At 36.8% G+C, this 18,374-nt stretch overlaps 1 protein-coding gene across 1 annotated transcript in view; it reads right to left on the reverse strand.

The window, feature by feature from the left end:
• Window positions 1-18,374, reverse strand: part of CCDC18 (coiled-coil domain containing 18) — a 209,898-nt gene that overhangs the window by 27,234 nt on the left and 164,290 nt on the right. Inside the window, exons 18-23 of the mRNA XM_006831049.1 lie at window positions 16,167-16,330; window positions 15,108-15,321; window positions 6,300-6,399; window positions 5,438-5,554; window positions 4,461-4,604; window positions 1,785-1,988 (exon numbers count right to left, since the gene is read on the reverse strand). Of these exons, the coding sequence (XP_006831112.1) occupies window positions 1,785-1,988; window positions 4,461-4,604; window positions 5,438-5,554; window positions 6,300-6,399; window positions 15,108-15,321; window positions 16,167-16,330 (943 nt within the window). The remainder of the gene's footprint in view (window positions 1-1,784; window positions 1,989-4,460; window positions 4,605-5,437; window positions 5,555-6,299; window positions 6,400-15,107; window positions 15,322-16,166; window positions 16,331-18,374) is intronic.

Genomic DNA, 18,374 nt, shown 5'->3' on the forward strand with positions numbered 1-18,374 from the left:
TCCAACTCATAGCGACCCTGAATAGGGTTTCAGTGAAGCAGCTGGTGAATTTGAACCATCAATCTTTTGGTTCAAACTGACCTTGATGTCTAGTGCATTATCCCACAGCGCCACACCAGAACTCCAACAATATAATTTTTGGTTAACCAAAATAAAAGATAAAAATATTTTAACTCAATTCCTATACTGAACTGTTTTACTGTTGTTGTTAAATGCCTCTGAATCTGTTCCGACTCATACAAACCCTGTTTCTGAGGAGCAGCTGGTGGGTTTGAACTACCAACCTTGCAGTTAGCAGTCCAGTGCTTATTCTACAGCACCACACCAAGATTCTGCTACCATAATGTTGCTGTTAAGTGCCATGAAGTCAATTCTGACTCATAGTGACCCCATACAGGGTTTCCAAGGAGGAACTGGTAGGTTTGAACTGACAACTTTTTGGTTCGCAGTCCAGTGCTTATCCTACAATGCCATATCAAGAGTCCATACTGGAGAACAAAAAATGCACAAGAACTTCTCCAGGGCACTAATGAGAATAATCTGTTTTAAAGTATAAGCAATTAATTCAAGTATAACAATCTAAATATTTTTAAGCCAAAATTGCTAACCTTCTACTAAATACTGGAGAAATAAAATTAATATTAGTGCTCTTGTTTTTTAAAAGCATCTACCTGTGGGACCCGACCCAGAGAAACAATGACACCAGAGATGGAGGCAGAGACAAAGATGTGGAGAGATGGAGCGGCTGGGGACTCTAGACCAGAGAGGGAGATGGGTTGTATGCTGACGACCGAGGGGCAAGGTTGCAGGGTATACCCTTTGGCTGGCTGATGATGCATGGAGGGGATTATAACCATGGCAATGAAACAATATACAATAGGATGAATGTAAAGCTAATGTTCTCTCATGTAAACAATCACATAATTCACAATAAAAACGTAAAAATAAATAAATAATCTATGAATGACTCCAATAAAAGCAGCTAAGTACCTAAAAAAAAAAGCATCTACCACTCCAATACAGGTTTCATAAAGTTACACATTTACCTCTAAACTACAGGTTTCATAAAGTCACATTTACTTCTAGACTACAGGTTTTATAAAGTTACTTACACATTTAGATTAATTTTTTAAATATATAGAAGTGGCTACAAATGTAAAAATTTTACTCAAAAAAATATGTACTAGCTATTCTTCAAGTGATACTTTTAACTCACTTAAAAGTCTAAAAATACTTTCTAAATCCATTTTTTGAAAGTTGGACAGTGAATAAGGAAGACCGTAGAAGAACTGATGCACTTGAGTTTTGGTGTTGGAGGAGAATATTAAAGGTACCATGCACTGGCAAAAGAACAAACCAATCTGTGTTGGAAGAAGTACAGCCAGAATGGCCAGTCTTCATCTATCATACTTTTAACATACTGTTCAGGAGGGATATCATGTTTGGTAAAACGTAGGGTCGGAGAAAAAGCAGAAGACCCCCAATGAGACAGATTGGCACAGTGGCAGCAGCATTGGGCTCAAACATAGCAACGACTGTGAGGCTGGCAGTGTTTTGTTCTGTTGTGCTTAGGGTCGCTATAAGTAGGTATCAATTTGATGGCACCTAACAACAACAATTACTTTGCCAAAACTCAGTTAGTTCTGAGAGACTTTCTAATCTTTTTACAAAATTAGGCTAAGTACAATGCAGTTAAATTTTACAATTATATTCTACAGTTAAAAAATGTGAACATTCAAAATATTAGTATTAGTATTATAACAAAATTATTTTGAATACATTACTTTCTCCTTAGAGAGTTGCTTTATTTCCTCTAGTTCACTTGAGAGCCTTTCTATTTCTCTTTGTGCTTGTACTTGTTGACGACGAGCCTCCACCATTTCTGTACGAGAGTTCTGCAGCTGCTCCCGGGTTAGTCTCAATTCTTGATCCGTATCTACAGCCTCTTTGTATTGAGTTGCAATGTACTGTTCCTGCTCTTTCATAACCTGAACATGAAAGGAGCAAGATATTTGCAAGTGTCGAAATAAAATTAAATTCATAGACATCCTGTTTCTTATTCTGATTTTTAATAAGTGAATTTCCCCCTCAAACTAAACCTCTATTAAATTTAATATACAATGAAGTTATCATCCACTGTAAAACTGATATTCAGAAAATGTCTTATGCTTTTGTGAAAAGAAAATTACCAAAGCACTGTATCAATCTGGAACCCTTATTCACATCTTCTGCATAATTTTAAATATGCAAGCTGAGTGCTGTATAGTCTTTAATCATTTAATGTAATAGTTATGACAGAATGCATAATAATATAATGAAAAAAAGTAGTAGCTTGATTATCTATGTCCAAAATGAAGACTGTACTAGCAAGGGTCGTCAAAGTCCACCAGTGATTTACATAGCTGAGTCAGACCTTGATCATATCCTCCGCTACAGCGAAGTGTGCCTGCCACAGGGGCCACTACTCCCTTTTTTTCCTTTCGAGAAAAAAAATATATACATCAATGAAAAGTTAGCTAGTAATTTCAAACCATCTGGAAGAGGCAGGTTAGGAGAAAACTGTGAAGTTTGTTATCATCTTGCAAAAATCTATTTGGCCTTATTTCCAGTTCTTTTAAGTTATACATAAACCTGACGCTAATGAATGGGGGCTGACCAGACCAAGTAGAACCACCTAGGGACATAATGTTAACTAAGCCTCACAAGATGTAATATAATCTATCAAGGTCATGCAGTGAGGCTGAAGAGTCCTGAAGGTGAAGGCTCAGAGGAGTTTCCTGGTTGGTAACCATGCATGGGAGTGGGTAGCACATTCTCCTTTGGGACATCAAAGCACCATGCTTTGTGATTCCATATGCGATTTACCCTTCCAGACCTTACCCCCTACCCTATGCATTTCTTCCTTTGTATCTTTTCTGGTTGTAATAAATCTGTAGTAAGTATGGTGAATTTTGTGAGTCATTCCAGTAAATGATTCGACCCCAAACAAGTAATGTGACAAACTGGTCTAAAGTACAGGGAGTCATGTGGACTTCAAACTTTCAGCTGGTATTCAGAAGCGTATAAAGGAAAATCTTAAATATGGGGACAGCTGGTCTGAAGTGGAGGAAGTCATACAGACTCTTGAGCTATGGTTGGTACCTGTCCTAGCTGTAGATGGCTAGGGATAGAGCGCCAAGGGCTGAGTATGCATCTGAGAGGTCTAAACTGAATAGAGAAAGGAAGCTAAAAGTTCCATAGGATGCAGCTGATATGTAAAGTGGCATATATTATCCACCACACAATCTGGCACCAAAAGTGGGTGATCTTAGTCTACCCGAACTGGTTTGCACAGGTTATGGAACTTGATGTCAGGACTGACAAGAAGAGAAACCAGTACAAATTACTGGGGCCCTGATTTCTAGAACAGGGGTCCAGGTTTCAACCATGTTATATGAAGGGGCTTCAAAAAGTTTATGGAAAATAGTTATCAAAAGGTAATGGAAATTTTTTCACAAATGTATTGAAGCCCCCTTGTATATATGTATATATACATGTAATCATGTAAATATTTGTAGTTAGTACTAATTGGTGGCGGTAGTTATTTGCCATGGAGTTGGTTCCAATGCATAGCGAGCCTGTGTAGGGTTTCTGAGGTTATAAATCTTTACAGAAGCAGAAAGCCTCATCTTTCTTCCTCAGAGTGGCTGGTACTTATTAGAGAATCTGAAATTATTGAGCCAGTAATCATTTTTCTCACTGTGCTCCAAATGTGCTCTCAGAGACTCTGCTTGATTTACATGTACAATTCAACAAATATTTGTTGATGATTACTGTGTAATATATATTGAGGATATAGCAGTGAACACAGGAGACAAAGTGGCTGTTCCATATGCAATTTATATTCTAGTGGGAGAGACAGATAATCAATCAATCAGCTAGTTAAATCCAATAAAGAGATAAAAGTTTTAAGGTTGAGTATAGTGCTTAAAAACAAGAAAAAGTTACATCCACAAGAAGCCCTTGGAAGTAAATTCACTTTTTTAAAAGTCAAATGAGTTGGATGGATCCACTGATCAATAAACATGAAATCTGATGATAAGAAGTCATCAAACTTCATATGGTAACTCGATAGTACACCTGGCCTCAATAATGTCATTCTCTAGATGGAGTTCCTTAAGGACAAAGATTATACCTTATTAACATCTGCATCTTTCAGCTTTGTTACAATATCTCAATAAATCTGTGTTGATCAAATAAGCATTTATTGTGGATAACTTTGTGATAGATGCCATGTCAAGACCAGTGGAGAATACAAAGATAAATAAGACACTGCCCTTGCCAATACCTAGACCACCAGTTCCAAGACACAAACAGTTTCAAAGTATTTATGGCACAGTTTCTGAATATGAAATGAACCAGTTTAAAACATAAAGGATTATTTTACTCTTCACATAATACTAGTTGTATAGTTTGCTTACACTTTCCATTTCTTTCATCTTTTGTTGTGTTCTTTCAGCTTCTTTTTTCAGTTGACTTATCTCTTGTTCATTTTGTAACATCATAAACTCTTTTTCTCGAAGTTGTTCTTTGGCATTTTGTAATTTTTCATTCAAATTTTCTATCTGAATTTTAAACAGATGAGTAATATTAAAGTAACTAAGGAAAGATAACTCTTTAATCATAGCTACATTACAAGTACGTCAAGCTTTAAACACTTGTATCTCAAATAAAGACAATATCAAAATGTGTTTTTCTTAAGATAACTCCTAACTAGGAAATAAACGTAAGTATTTTTGCACTTAATAAGATACGTATTTGTAAATCTAAAGCATACAAAAAAAGATAAAAATTACATTCGTATAATAAAAGAAAAACTCTGGTGGCACAATGGTTAATCATTCAGCACTAGCCAAAAGGTCAGAAGTTTGAACCTACCAACTGCTCCATGGGCGAAACGAGCTGCTGATTTGCTCCCATAAAGATACAGTGAGGAAACCCTATGTCCTTATAGCATCAGTATCTGTTAGCAACTACTCAATGACATATAACAACAGAACAATTTATATTATGTAACCTTACAAATAATTTTATAAGTAATATGTACATGAGATACAAAGTTAATTAAAAAAAAAAATAATAAAAGTCCCCTTCCCACTATGTCCCCTCCTCAGAGGCAACCATTGTTACCTGAATTACTTATAAATCCTTCTAGAGATGTCTATACATGTCTAGATACATGCACATAGTTTAATAAATATGTGGACACACTGATAAAGAAAAAATTATATTCAAAATAACACTAAGAGGGGGAAAAATATAAAATAGCACTTAACAAGAATATTAAGATGGTAATGCTTTACTTATGTACATTCTTTTAAAAAGTCTTATTTATGTAAATAGTGGATATTTACAGTTAAGAAGCTAAAAATTTTCAATTAACATTTTTATAATTCACCTGTTTGTTGCATTCTTTAAGTTCCAATTCTGATTTCTCTAAAGTACCCTCTAATTTAATGATTTTTTGTTCCATTTCTCCTCTATGCTCACGAATAGTCATATCCAAATGTGTAACCTAAATACAAAAGAAAGTTAAAGGCTGTTCAATTCTATTCTTATCTGAAAACTTGTGTACTTAGACTGTAGTTACTGAAAGTATTTTAGAATTGTTCATGGTGGGTATAATTTAAACATAAATTTATCTCATATAAATTATTCAAAAGACCAAGGCAAATAATCATTGCTTAATAATACTGGATCACGAGCCTATGTGTGCTGTAGAACACTATAGAAAAGTACTGGTGTGGTGCTGTGTACTTTGCGCTGGACTGCAAAGTTAGTTTAAACGGCAACATCAGTGGTTCAAGCTCACCAGTCGCTCCTTGGAAATTCTACACAGGGTCACTATGAGTCAGAAATGACTCAATGGCCTTAACAATAATGACAACATAGGAAAGATACAATTATGTTCATAATGACAAGTAATGCATCATACTTCACTTTATATTGGATAAAAATGCCTTCTGGATATTTTGCTCCTCCCGCACTTAGCTGAGTAAGTAACTCCTTATTTAACCCCATTTTCTTTTGATATAAGGAAAGATGAGCTCTAAAGAGTAAGATACCAAGCTAACCCTCATTTTCAAAAACCTCCTTGCTGTAAAAATAAGAGTTATATTTTTAATCTTTAATTATATGTGCACAGAAAACAAATAAACTATAAAAATGCCCACTTTACTTAAAATTAGTGACCCCTAAAACCCTGTAATTTTGTCATAACAGAAAACTACATTAAAATACATATAATAAAGAAAACCAACCTGAGCTGCTCTTTGCTTTAACTCCCAATTTCTCTCCTTCAGTGCCTGATCCATTTCAAGGAGTTCTTGCTTTTTGTCTTCAATATCCATCTTACATTCTCTGCAATTTAGCAAAGGAAAAAAATGGAATTATTGTAAATTTATAAAAAATTAGGTCAAAGGGAAGCTAAAAGACAAGAGCTCAAATGAATATTGAAAGATTGAGAAGGTCAAATTAAAGGAACAACACATAAAGAAAATGATTGATAGCAATACAATTTTTAATAGAGTATTCTAAAAGGAGTCCTGGTGTGGTGCTGTGGGTTAATGCGCCAGACTGTAAAGCCATTTGAATTGTAAGGTCAGTGGTTCAAGCTCACTAGTTGCTCCTCAGAAACCCTATACAGGGTCGCTATGGGTTGGAACTGCTTCGATGGCACTTAACAACAACAACATTCCTAAAGGCTGTAATATTGTAGAGTAATTCAAACTGTAATATTGTAGTGTAATTTCAGCTAAATATTAAGCATTCCCAGAGCTCTGATATTGAATCCTTGTATAAATGGGAAAAAAAAAAATCCATATTTTTCATCTATGTTTAGATGTCTTTTCTGCAGAATAGTTTTGACTTTAATAAAAAAATAATTGAATGAGATATTTAGTTCATGATTAGTATCTCTTATATTCATAGTTCAGTAAATGACCACTGTTATTTCTCATCGGAAGTTTACCTGACATGATGCTAGAAGTGTGGAGAAATACTGAAGTCTAACCTGTACATAGTCACAATATTTTTATTACAAATCTAGTCCTCCTGGAGCTCTAACTTATATATAACTTTGTATTACAAAAGTGCTTAATGTTGACAGTCTACCATTCTGCACACTGTAATTAGAGAATTTTAATCTGAAACCAAGGCTGATATGACTAAGGCTGACCATGTTGATCTTGAAAAGCTTCATATGATTTTCCAGTCTAAAATGTGAAACAATACTGAATAAAGATTGTTGTTGTTGTTGTTATGTGCCATGGAGTCGGTTCTAACTCATAGCCACCCTATACAGGGTTTCCGAGGCTGTAAGTGTTTACAGGAGCATAAAGCCTCATCTTTCTCCTGTGGGACAGCTGGTAGTTTCAAACTGCTGACCTTGCGGTTCACAGCCCAATTCATAACCACTACGCTACCAGAGCTCCTTAATGGATAAAGATACTGGTATCTAAAAGCAAATTCTGAATTTTTACTTTAATGAGTTGCTTTAATGAAACCACTCCTTTAAAAGTCTCAAAAGTTGTAATATAGACAAAAACAATAATCTAAAAATAAGATGAAATAAATTGTAAAGAAAACTTCTAGTTTCTACCTGTTTATAGTGGAGCTTCCAAAATTTTAACTGTAAGTAGAATTTAAGATTTTCATGTTCCTTCATCCATGTATTCACTCACTTAACATTAATTCAACTATTTATTGGATGTTTTCCATATACAAAGGAGCCCTGGTCAGACTATGAGTTGGACATTGGACTGCTAACCATAGGTTGCCGGTTCAAACCCCCAGTTGCTCCACAGGAGGATGATGAGACTGACTGCTTGTTAAAGATTTACAGTCTTTGAAATCCTACACCGGGTCACTATGAGTCAGAATTGACTTGATAGCAGTGTGTTTGTTTGTTTTTCGGTTCCATACTCCAGGTTCTAAGAACTGGGGATATAATAGTTAAAAAGAGAGACGTCTCTGATCTCAAAGAGTTTATATTTTAGTGGAGGTGACAGAGAAAATACACTGCTAATGATAAACCACTAACCAAGAAACTATCATAATATTAAGTGCTATACAAGAGGGAATCAAAAAGTTCTTGAAAAAGTAGAATTAAAAGAGAATGGAATTTATCCATGATTTTCTTTTTAACTTTTTATTGTGAACTGAGTGAAGGATTACAGAGAAGACCATCAGTTTTCATTCAACAAATCATATACTTCATTTCATTTCAATGATTACAATCCTCTCAATGTAACAACACGTATTCCACTTTCTCACTTTGTTTCTTGTTTCCATTTCTCCTTCTTTCCCAACCCTTCTGAATTTTGTACTTGGATAAATGTCTGACCCATCTATATGATGTGTATGTTTCATGAGTGTTACTGGCCCCTTGTATATCTTTCTATTATTAGGCTGAAAATTGAGCCATGGAGTTGAGTTCCGTTCCAAATCTGATGGCTCTTAGTCTCAGGTTCCACCAATCTCTGATCAGCAAACCTGACTGTATTTATAATTTTGCATTTTGTTCCACATTTTTCTCCCACTCTATCCAGGACCTTCTAATGTGATCTCTTTCAGAACAACTGGTAATGGTAGCCAGGCACCATCTAGTTCTTCTGGTCTCAGGATGGCTTCCACAAATCTTTTGAAGCCCACTCGTGTTACAGCATTGACTTGGGTGATTAGATATCAGGGCTCCCGCCCCTATGAGGTAATGAGAAGGGCAAGAAAAGAGCCACAGTACCATTATTCCAAGCAGAAGAAATAGCCATAGCAAAGGACCTAACACAGAAACACACTTCCTAATTTTACAGATAAATAAAAAGGAAAGTGGTATGAAATAAGGCCAGAGAGCAGGCAGGAACCTGATCACATAGGATTTTGTATGCCAGGAAAAGGAGTCTGGATTTTATTCTGAATGTTTTAGGAAACCATTAGAAGGTTTATGTAGAGAAGTGATATACTCTGATATATCTTTTATCACTTCTGTGGAGAGTAAATCATAGGTGGGCACAAATGTGTGCAGGGAGACTAATTAGGAACCCACAGCAATACATTATGTATTGTACTGAGGTAGTCCTAATAAAAAGAGGCCAAGAAATCAATGGATTTCAGAATACCTTTGGAAATTAAACTGACATGAATTACTAATATACTTGATAAAAAGTAACCTTGTAGACTTCTGGTTTGAGCAGTTGCATGACACTGAAATGGGGAAGAACAGGGCTATGAGGAAAAAAAATCAGTTGTGTTTTGGTCAACTTCGAGTTGTCTCTTAAAAATATACTAGTGGGGGTCTTACGTTTAAGAGGATGTGTGAAATCCTGAGCTAATGGGCACTGACCTAGCTCCTGCAGGCTAATGATGAGAGTAAAGTGGCTATCTGGTCTGAAGTACAGGGAGGTGTGCATAAACTCCCAAACTTACAAGTAGCACCCACATTTGACATAGCTTGGATGGCTAACTGACCAGAACTCCAACAGAGGAACATAAAGACGTTTGATACTAAGAACAAGCACAAATTCATACAATCTGACAAACTAGACTTTTGCCTAGGAATGCAGTGACTCAAAATTCCAAGCAGAATGGAAGAATTCTTCATATCAAGGAATAACCTTGAATCCTCAGTAAACTGGGCTGGCAGGGATGAGAAATTTAGACATTGGCTATCAAAATGGGGGCTATGACAGCATGAAGTGGCTGGCTTACAAGCTTTCATGAGTGTGCTTAGTTTCAGAAAGAGGGGTGTAAGGTAGAATCCCCACTGAATAATTTCCCTCTTTTCCAGGTGGTTCTGGTGAAAGGGGATTGGGACAAGAATTTTATGACTCAAACGAGAATAACTGTTAGCAGGATTAATTGCGATTGTTACAACTGTAATTGTAGAAGATGTGTAACTAAAAGGAGGGAGTAGTTTATCTTTCATTTCAAGAACAGACGATCCCAGGACCAACAAGAAGGAAGAGCATGAGAGCACCATACCTTGAAAAGTGGCAACAGCAGAGGCAGTAGTATGGAGCAGGCTCTAGATCCATGGACCGAGAAAGGCTGTGTGCCTGCAGACAGGAAATTGGCTGGCAGAATGTGCCCTTTGGACATTTAAATGAATATGTATCTTTTTGCTTTTTAAGTGTACAATAAACACTTTTGCTTGTTCATTGTGAAATATAAGAAGTAAATGTGGAGCCACAAGGAGAAGTAAGGTAAATGTTGTTGCAAGGTGAGGACTGTAATCACTGAGGTGGAACAAAGTTTATAATTGGCTGAATGTAAAGTTGATAATCTTGTTTGTAAACCTTCACCCAATTCACAATAAAAAGTTTTAAAAGAAATGCTGAAAAAAAAAAACAAACCCCACAAATATATATATATATCTCACTGGAAAAACAATTAGGTAGTGGCTATCTGAATCTGGAGGTCAGGGAAAAGGTCAATACCAGAGATGTAAGTTTAGAAATCTTTGACACATGGTATTTACAGCAACATGAAATTTACTAAGGATAGGTTTGGGGAAAGGATTCCTGGCGTGACTCTGTAGAATGAGCACTGGACTGCAAACTACAAGATTGGCAGTTCAAACCCATCAGCTGCTCCTCAGTTTCAGAAACCCTATACAGAGTCATTATGAGTCTGTCAGTTTGTCGTACTATGGTGGATTTTATGCTATTGTGATTCTGAAGGCTATGCCATGGGTATTTGAAATACCAGCAGGGACACCCATGGTGCACAGGCTTCAGTTGAGCTTTCAGACAAAAACAGACTAGGAAGAAGAAGAGATGAACAACTTCCAAACATATAGTCACTGAAACCCTAATGAACAGCAATGGAGCACTGTCAGCACCAGATTACTGAATATTGAAACATGATGAAAAGCACCAGAATATTGCCAGATATAGTGTCAGAAGATGAATCTTTCACATTGGAAGACACTCAAAATGCAACTAGGTAAGAGCTGCATCCTCAAAGAAGAGTAGACAATGATGATGCAAATGAAATAAAACTCCTGGGACCTTCATTTGCTGATGGTGCACAACTCAAAATGAAGAGAAACAGCTGTAAAAATCCATTAATAACTGGAGCATGGAATGTACAATGTATGAATCTAAGAAAACTGGAGATTGTAAAAAATGAAATAAAATGTATAAATATTGATATACTAGGCATTAGTGAGCTGAAATGGACTGGTACTGGCCATTTTGAATATGACAATCACATGGATTACTAAGCCAGGAATGACAAATTCAAGATGAATAACATCTAATTCATTATCAAAAAGAATCTATCAAGATCAGTTATGAAGTACAATGCTGTTATAGAATAATATCTATAAACCTACAAGGAAGACCAGTTAATACCATTATTATTCAAATGTATGCATCAACCACTAAAGCCAGTAATGATGAAACTGAAAAATTCTACCAATTTATTCAGTCTTAAATTGATCAAACATGCAATCAAGATGTATTGATAATTACTGGTGACTGGAATGCAAAGGTTGTAAACAAAAAGGAAGGATCAGTAGTTAGAAAATAAGGCCTTGGTGACAGAAATGATGCTGGGAGCTGCATGATAGAATTTTGCAAGACCAATGACTTCTTCATTGTACACATTTTTTTTTTAGACAACATAAAAGACAACTGACTATATACATGGACCTCACACCAGATGGAATACATAGAAATCAAATTGACTACATCTATGGAAAGAGACGGTGGACCAGCTCCATATCCCATATCATCAGCCAAAACAAGGCCAGGGGCTACTACAGAGCAGACCATCAATTGCTCATATGTATATTCAGGCTGAAGCTGGAAAATTAAAAGAGGTTGAAGCTTGAGCATTAAAACAAGTCTATGAGAGCCAAAAAGGAGCTCTGGTAGCATAGTGGTTACGAATTGGGCTGCGAACTGCAAGGTCAGCAGTTCAAAACTACCAGCCGCTCCGCGGGAGAAAGATGAGGCTTTCTGCTTCTGTAAAGATTTACAGCCTCGGAAACCCTGTACAGGGTTGCTATGGGTCGGAACCAACTCAACGGCACTTAACAACAACAACATGAGAGCCAAAATAAGACCTCAACTATATCCCACCTGAAATTAGAGCTCATCTGAAGAATAGATTTGATGTATAAGACACTCAAGATTGAAGACCAGATGAGTTGTGGGGTGATATCAAGAACATCATACAGGAAGAAAGCAAAAGGTCATTGAAAAGAAAAGAAAGGAGGAAAAGTCCAAAATGGATGTCAGAATAGACTATGAAACTTATTCTCCAGCATAAAGATACTAAAGCAAATGGAAGAAGTGAGGAGGTAGTATACGAGGTGAATAAAAATTTCAAAGGGCAGCTTGAGAAGACAAAGTCAGATATTATAACGAAATGTACAAAGACCTGGAGTTAGAAAACCAAAAGGGAAGAACACAGCATTTCTCAAGCTGAGGGAACTGAAGAAAAAATTCAAACCTCTACTTGTGGTATTGAAGAATTTGCTGGGTAAAATGATTGTTGTTGTTGTTGTTAAGTGCCGTCGAGTTGGTTCCGACCCATAGCGACCCTGTACAGGGTTTCCGAGGGTGTAAATCTTTACAGGAGTAGAAAGCCTCATCTTTCTCCCGCGGAGCGGCTGGTAGTTTCGAACCACTGACCTTAAGGTTCGCAGCCCGATTCGTAACCACTACGCTACGATTAATGATGCAGAAATCATCAAAAGAAGAAGGAAGGAATACACAGGGTCACTATACCAAAAAGAAATGACAGATGTTTAACTATTTCAAGAGGCAGCATATGATCAAAAGCCAATGATACTAAATGAAGAAGTCCGAGGTGCACTGAAATCATTGGTTAAGAACAGGGCACTCAGAATTGATGGAATGCACATTGAAATCTTTCAACAAACTGATGTGGCACTCGAGGTACTCACTCATCTATGCCAAGAAATTTGGAAGACAACTACCTGGCCAAGTGCCCATTCCAAAGAAAGGTAACCCAATGGAATGTGGAAGTCATCAGACAATAAATATCACTGATATCACATGTGAGTAAAGTTTTGCTAAAAATAATGCAAAACGGCTGCAACCATACATTGACAGAGAATTTCCAGAGGTTCAAGTCAAATTCAGAAGAGGATGTGGAATGAGGGATATCATTGCTGATGTCAGATGAAAGCGGAGAATACCAGTAAGATGTTTACCTGTGCTTTACTGACTACATAAAGGCTTTCCATTGTGTGGATCATGACAAGCTAAGAACAACATTGTGAAATATGAGTATTCCATAGCACTTAATTGTGCTCATGAGGAACCTGTATATAGACCAAGAGGAAGTTGTTCAAACAGAACCAAGGGAACATCAAATGGTCTAAAATTAGAAAAGGTGTGTCCCAGGATTATATTCTTTCACCATACTTAATCTATATGCTGAGCAAATAATCCAAGAAGCTGGATTATATGAAGAAAACCATGGTATCAGGATTGGAGGAAGACTCAGTAACAACCTGATTATGCAGATGATACAACCTTGCTTGCCGAAAGCAAAGAGGACTTAAAATACTTACTGATGAAGATCAAAGACCACAGCCTTCCGTAAGTGTTGCAATGTAAAGAAAACAAAAATCCTCACCACTGGACCAATAAATAAAATCCATATAAATGGAGATAAGATTGAAGTTGCAAAGATTCCCTTTTGCTAGGATCCACTATCAACACTCACAGAAGTAGAAGTCAAGAAATCAAACAACATAATGCATATGGCAGTCTATTGTGCAAGGTCTCTTTAAACTGTTGAAGAGCAAAGATGTTAATTTGAGGACTGAGGTGCACCTGACCCAAGCCATGGTATTTTCAGTAACCTCATATGCATGCAAAAGTTGGACACTGAATAAAGAAGACCGTAGAAGAACTGATGCATTTGAGTTATGGTGTTGGAAGAGAATATTCATGGATTTCCAAAAGAACAAACAGATCTGTGGTAGAAGAAGTACAGCTAAAGTGCTCCTTAGAAGCCAAGATGGCCAGACTTTATGTCTCATACTTTGGACATAATGTCAAGAGGGATCAGTTACTGGAGAAGGAGATCATGTTTGGTAAAGTGGAAAGTTGGAGAAAAACAGGAAGACCTCTAAAGAGATGGACTGACACAGTGGCAGTAGCAATGGCCTCAAACGTAGCAACGATTGTGAGGTTGGCCCAGGACTGGTCACAGTGTTTCTCTGTGATGTGCATAGGGTCGCTATGAGTCAGTGCTGAGTTGATGGCACCGAACAACAAGTCAGAATTGACTCGATTGCATTTAACAACAAATGTTTGGGGCAAGAGGTGAAATGGGGACAGACACAGCACTGAATCCTGGAATACAGCAATTAAAATTCTGTGTCATTTTGCTGTTCTTTGTCCTGGTGCTTTATTACACATTTCATGTCCTAATCTGTAACTCTGTTTCCCTTTCTGGATCTGTTTTCCCCACCTTGGTTCTGGTCTGAGTGTCCATCCAACTCACTATAGATGTGTGCTGGCTCATCACTGTATGCGATTGCTGTTAATCTACGAACTCAGATATTAAAGTTGGACAAATTTGTGTTTAACTTTTTTTTCCGATCCTAATACCTTGGGCCTCACTTCTCTCATCTAAAAGCTGATATCTGATAGGTTTGATGTGAGAACATGAATGAGATCATATATGAAAATTCTGACATATTCCTGGCATAACATAACAGCTAAATACAAGTTAACAATATTACTATTATTAATATTGCTTTACTATTTGCCACTGCTGTGTGCTGACCCAATCCTTTTTTTACCACTCTGGGATATAGGTGAAGGCCAGTGTAAAAGGTCTAAAAACCAAGAATGCGAGTACCAGCAGGCAACAGCAGTAACTGAATTAGCACATGAAATGGATTGATCAATATGAGTTCCAGTGTGCTAAAGGCAGTTTAGAAGCGTGACATTTAGAAATCAAACAACAAACTTTAACTGAATATAGTTTTTACCCAGATTCTTTAGAGTTCTGTATTTTCTAGAGTTAAAATAATAAGGTGAAATACCTGTTATCATGACATTTCTTAGTGTTTATTTTACCTCAGTTCAGCTGTAAGATCTTTTATAGTAGTATATTTTTCCTCTAGTGATAACTGAGCCTTCTGTAGTACATCTCTCAATTCCTGAAGTTGTCTTAAAGTACTTTTTAATTCTCCATGTGCATTTTGCAGTTCAGTTTCTAGTGCTTCCCGTTTTTGTGAGGCTTCTGTTAGTTCAGTTTCAGTATAATGATGTAACTTTTCTAACTCTTTCACTGTTAAGAAGAAATAATTTAGAACTACACCCACTTCCAACTTATCAGCATGGCTCAGTTGCGTTTTTTATGAAAAATCAGTGTTATGTGAGTCAAGGGCTGCTTTCCATCTTTGACATCAGTATTGTCACCCAGGCCGGATCTCAAGATGCATGTGGCACAACAGGTTCCCTACCCCCATCACGGACCCCATGAGAGTTGAGTGTGTGAATAGTTGTATGCTGCCCACTGCCTGTTGCCTCCCACATCTCGCCCTGGGGTAAGAAACCCATTAGTCCCCCATCCACCCTTAACCCTCGCAGTCCTGCACAGTCCTCTTCACTTTCCCACTATTCCCCCACTCCTTCCACTAGCCTCCCCCTGCCTGCCCATGACCTCACATCATCCCAGCTCCGTGGCTAGACCAAGATGTCACAGATCAAGGGGAGAAGGGGTGACCTATGACTGAATAGCCACCATCTTTGGTGTGGTCCAGTCATCACCAGGGCCTATGTATATAGTATGTCATTCCAGGTGGCCTGCAGAGGATACCCAGGCCTGGCTGCAGCCCTACATGAGGCCTGGACAATCAGAGGTGCCATCAGAGAATTTTTGCAAAGTTGTTGTCAATATAGAATGTTGGATAATAAGATAGTTGGTAAGTGATGAGTAGATGTATATATAACATCTCATTATTTAAAACTTTATAAATAACATACTTAAGAATATCTGGTAAAAAATAAAAATAAAAATAATACCTGGCAAAACACTGACTACTCATTGTCCACTTCCAGCCCCACCATCCCAAATTCTCACTTTTAAATACAAATAAGCAGATAGCTAATCTCAGCTAACCAGCTACTTACCAGCATGTGTTTTCTTATCTAATTCTGTCTTTGTCTGTTCTAAGATCATATCTAATTGAGAAAGATGCATTGCTTTATTTTCACCATCTCGTTTTTGGTGCATTATTTCTTTTTCCATTCTAGATAGCTCTTCTTTGTACTGATCCATCTCAAGTTTTGCTTGCCTAATTAAAAACAAAAAATAAAACACATAAAAGAGGATAATTTACAAATTCAAGTATAAGCCAACTTATCCCTAACTAAAAAAATTTGCAAGTTGTATACGGACAAATATTACAAAAGTATTTATATGGCAAAAATCCAGTCTGAATCATAAATCACCTATTATATATTTTCTAAATGCCTCAACAAAAAGACTGTAATACTGCACTCATTATGTACCACACATAAAACTGTACTACTTGTATTATTTTCAATCTATGTATATTTATTTTTATAAAGCTTTACATGGACTGAGAACATCCATGGATAGGTTCCTTATTCATCTGTAATTTTTGTTATCTACAACAAAGACAATAAACAAGCCAAAAATAACAAGAAATGCAAGCAGTCAAAATATGCATCAAAAAGATTATGGTACCATAGAAGAGCCAAGTCAGTCATTCTTACTCAGAGAGTCATTACTAGTATTATTTACTATTTTAGCATTAAAAGGACCTAGAGATTCCTAGACTTGTACAACTTCCCTGATTACAAATGAAGAAACTGAAAGGTTACATGAACTGTCTGGAAGAACATAACTAATTAGTAATAGTAATTTGCTGTTCTTGTTAAGTGTTGTTCAGTTAGTTCCAACTCATAGTGGCCATGTAGAGGGTTTCCAAGGAGTGGCTGGTGAGTTTGAACTGCTGACCTTGCCGTTCAAACCGACCTTGAGGTCAAATTCTTATCCTATGGTGTCACACCAAGACTCCAATAATAGTAATATTGCTGTTGTTATGTGCCATCAAGTCGGTTCCGAGCCACAGGGCCAAACCAGGAATAATAGTTATAGGGCCAGGTTTACTAACTTTCAGTCAATCATAAACTGATTCCATTACGGAAGCTCCTCTACCTATAAACAAATCAACAAACATACCTTTAAGTCCATTTGCTGGTCATTACAAAGAACTACTCACTAATTGAACAATCACTAATGTCACTCTCAACTGTAGATAAGGGTGACTTTGTGACTTTGAAATTAAGAAAATTTGGATTAGTTCAAAGGGTTCTTATCTAATGGCCAAGGATAAAATTAAGAAAATTAATAAAATCCCTGAAATTATATGCAAATATGCATATGTATATTTTTGTATAGGAAAAAAAAAAATTCATTAACTTTTTATCAGATCCTGAAATGTGTATATGGCCTAACAAAGAACTACTTTATTAAACAAGGATTAATGATTGTTCTCTAGTTCAAATGTCCCAGCTTGATTATCTAGTTTTCTTATATTAGATTTAAACAAATAAATACCCATTACCATCAAGCCAATTCTGACTCATAGCAACTCTACATATAGTGTTTGAAACTTTCAATATTTACGGGAGTAGCAAACATCATCTTTCTACCATAGAGTGGCTGTTGGATTTGAACTGCTGAACTTGAGATTTATAGTCCAAACACATAGTTACAAAAGAATCATTAAAAAAGGTTGATGTATAGTGTCAAGAGCTGACTGCCAGTCAGCAGAGGAGTTGGGGAGAAAAAAAAAAAAAAGATAAACAGATATAATTCTATACACCTGCATTGGGATATTAATATAGTTTAGCATTTTTGGTATGGTGGAGGGTCAGAGAAAAAAAGAGGAAGACCCCCAGCGAGATGGATTGGCAAAGTGGCAGCATCGATGGGCTCAAGAGTTGCAACGATAGTAAGGTTGGCTCATGATCAGGCAGTGTTTCGGTCTGCTGTGCATAAGGTCGCTATGAGTCAGTACCGACTTGATGGCACCTAACAACAACAACATAATAGTTGACATGAATAATGATAACCTTGAAATACCAACAGAAGCTTGGTATACGCATCTATATACAGCCCACTGATTTTTGACAAAACACCTAAATATATCGCATGGGGAGGTGATAGTCTCTTCAACAGATGGTGCTGGCAGAACTGGAAAATGATATGCAAAAGACTGAAACAAGACCTTCACCTCACACCTGATACAAAAACCAACTCAACATGGATTAAGGACCTAAATGTGAATCCCAGAATTATGAAGGCCA

Source organism: Chrysochloris asiatica, unplaced genomic scaffold (genome assembly GCF_000296735.1).
Source record: "Chrysochloris asiatica unplaced genomic scaffold, ChrAsi1.0 scaffold00002, whole genome shotgun sequence".
Taxonomy (NCBI): domain Eukaryota; kingdom Metazoa; phylum Chordata; class Mammalia; order Afrosoricida; family Chrysochloridae; genus Chrysochloris; species Chrysochloris asiatica.